General features: G+C 34.6%; 1 protein-coding gene across 5 annotated transcripts in view; it reads right to left on the reverse strand.

Annotated features, from left to right (window-relative positions):
• LOC125041545 (galactoside alpha-(1,2)-fucosyltransferase 2-like) overlaps positions 1-2,500 on the reverse strand; it is a 33,376-nt gene that overhangs the window by 2,207 nt on the left and 28,669 nt on the right. For all 5 annotated transcript variants that reach the window (XM_047636572.1, XM_047636570.1, XM_047636573.1 and 2 more), the window contains 2 exons: positions 1,935-2,078; positions 1,485-1,647 (listed from right to left, as the gene is read on the reverse strand). In XM_047636572.1, coding sequence (XP_047492528.1) covers positions 1,485-1,647; positions 1,935-2,078 — 307 coding nt within the window. The remainder of the gene's footprint in view (positions 1-1,484; positions 1,648-1,934; positions 2,079-2,500) is intronic.

Consider the following 2,500-nt stretch of genomic DNA (forward strand, 5'->3'; position numbering starts at 1 on the left):
ATTAATGACCTTTAACATTTGCCTCCATGTATACCACAAATGTATAAATTTAGAAAAAAAAAAAAATGTTGCACTAACCTTAAGTGCAACAGTTCAGCAGAAATTAAAGAATAAAAATAATGAAGACGAAATTTTATGTGAAAGAAAACCGGACATAGAACTGTATATAACATATTTTTAAAAGGATTTGGATCTCTATGATTCTTTTTTGCTTTCTCTTAAAAGGACTTGGAAATTATTGAGCAGGATGGTGATGTACTACAAGTCTGTACATTATAGGACTACTGCAAGTTAATGCAAATCAGTTGAAGAGAACATAGCAGATGAGTCACATAGGAATTTTAGTGTGAAATTCCTCTACTTTATATCACTTCAGAGGTTTCCTACCCTCATTTGGTCATTATATGGGAAGCCTAATCAGAAAAAGAGAAAATAAAAACAAGAAATAGAAGAGAGACTAAAAAATTTAATAAAATAATTAGGTGTTAGTATCATAAGCTATGTATATTGTATATGTTTTATGTATTGTATAATACTTACACTACATGTTTTAGTAAAAGAAAAATAAATTCTAAATATCCCGCCTCGCTGAATGCATCCTAAAAATTTCATAAGAAATTGGCTACGGACTCCTGCTGAGGACTGAGTGCCGTCATGCGTAGAGCAAGCGAATACCGGTCTGGCCAACCTGTCTCACTGGTGGCAGCGGTGGGATTCGGTTCGTAAGACAAATCAAACAAAAATGATAGGAACTGATGTGCGATATTTTTTTTTTTTTTTTTTTTTGGGGGGGGGCAAAACCGTTTGTTCTGAAGGGGGTGTTACTACAACAAATAAATTAAGGTCGCCAGAATAAAAAAAAAAAAAAAAAAAAAAAAGGTTTTCGATCGAAAATCAGACTTTTAAAAGACCAACCCTATTTGTTTTGTTGTAATGCAAAGCCCAGCATATATTACTGTGTATCGTGTGGAATACGTTTCACTGAATGTATGAAGTAGATATAAAAATTAAATGAAAATAAAATATACTTTGTATAAATAGAACGATGACAAGAAATATTTATTCACTTAATACCCAACCCATAAAACAAAACTAGATCTTGCTTTTCTATTGCCGTAAATGAATAACACTTTCATCCAGTCATCCACTTTATACATGTTTTTTGTATTTCTCTCTCTTTCTCGGGACTTAAACACAAAAAAACACGATTTACTGCTTCATGGCAACAAAATTAGTAGGGTTATAAATAATATCCTTATTGGTCTAGTAATGATATTCCACAAGTTAGAGAAGTCAAACTACACAAATTAAAAACAAAGAACAAGAAAAATGGCGTTAATCTACAAAATTAAATGGAAAAAAACACAAAATAAGTGGATACATTATGAAACAAATGATGAAGAAAAACATCGAATACCACTTATGCACGAAAACTAAAAGAAAGAAAAAAAAAAGTAAAACAAAAACAAAAACAAAAATCTCACCAGGGGCGTAGTAGACATCCTTTTCATTTTTTAGTTTGGAATGAATAAAAGCCATATCATCCGACGCCGCAATGAACACAACCTTGTTTGGGAATCGTGTCCGGTAGTAATTCAAGGCCCTGTTAAAATACTCTTCTCCGGGTAATTTAGCTCCAAACATTTTCTGAAATTGGAAAATAAGAACTGGTAATGAAATGATAAACGGAATAATAACAAGAATAACACGATCTATTCAATAAACTAGTGAAATAATGCGTTTACACATAAGAAGATGACGCTGATATAATATCCAAAAACGATAATAATATTAACAAACGAACAACCATTTATCAACACCCACGTACCATAAACCCAAGCCTGAATAAGAACCTAAAAAAAAAATACAAATTTTTCCCCTCTTCTTCTCCCCCCCTCTCTTCCCCTTTCTTCATTTTCCGTCTTTGTCTTTACCTTAGCATGTTTCACGTAATCCGTCCTGCGTATATGAAAGCCAACGAACACAGGGGGCGCTGGTGCTGAGGAAGGCGAGGTGGCGTTATTACTATGGGACCGTCTCTCGTATTTTCTCACTACACCTTGTAGATAATTCCGTACCTGTGGAGAGGAATTCATTTGTCGAGGAAAGGTGCGTCTTCAACAGGTCTTCGAAGTGGATGTGTGAGTCTTTGCTGTTCGTGGGTCTGTCAAATTGTCTGTCTGTCTTTTTGTTAGTTTGTCTGTCAGTTTGTTTGTTTCTCTGTTTGTCTGTCAGTCTGTTTGTTTCTCTGTTTGTCTGTCAGTCTGTTTGTTTCTCTGTTTGTCTGTCAGTCTGTTTGTTTTCTGTTTGTCTGTCAGTCTGTTTGTTTCTCTGTTTGTTTGTCTATCTGTCTGCCTGTCTTTTCATCTGTTTGTCTCTCTGTGTGTATTTTTATGTCTGTCTCTATGTATGTATGTATGTCCGTGTGTCTGTCGGTCAGTTTGTATGCATGTCAATCTGTCTGTCTGTCTATTCGTCTATCTGTCTGCCTGTCTGTCTG

This window comes from Penaeus chinensis, chromosome 30 (assembly GCF_019202785.1).
Source record: "Penaeus chinensis breed Huanghai No. 1 chromosome 30, ASM1920278v2, whole genome shotgun sequence".
Taxonomy (NCBI): Eukaryota; Metazoa; Arthropoda; class Malacostraca; order Decapoda; family Penaeidae; genus Penaeus; species Penaeus chinensis.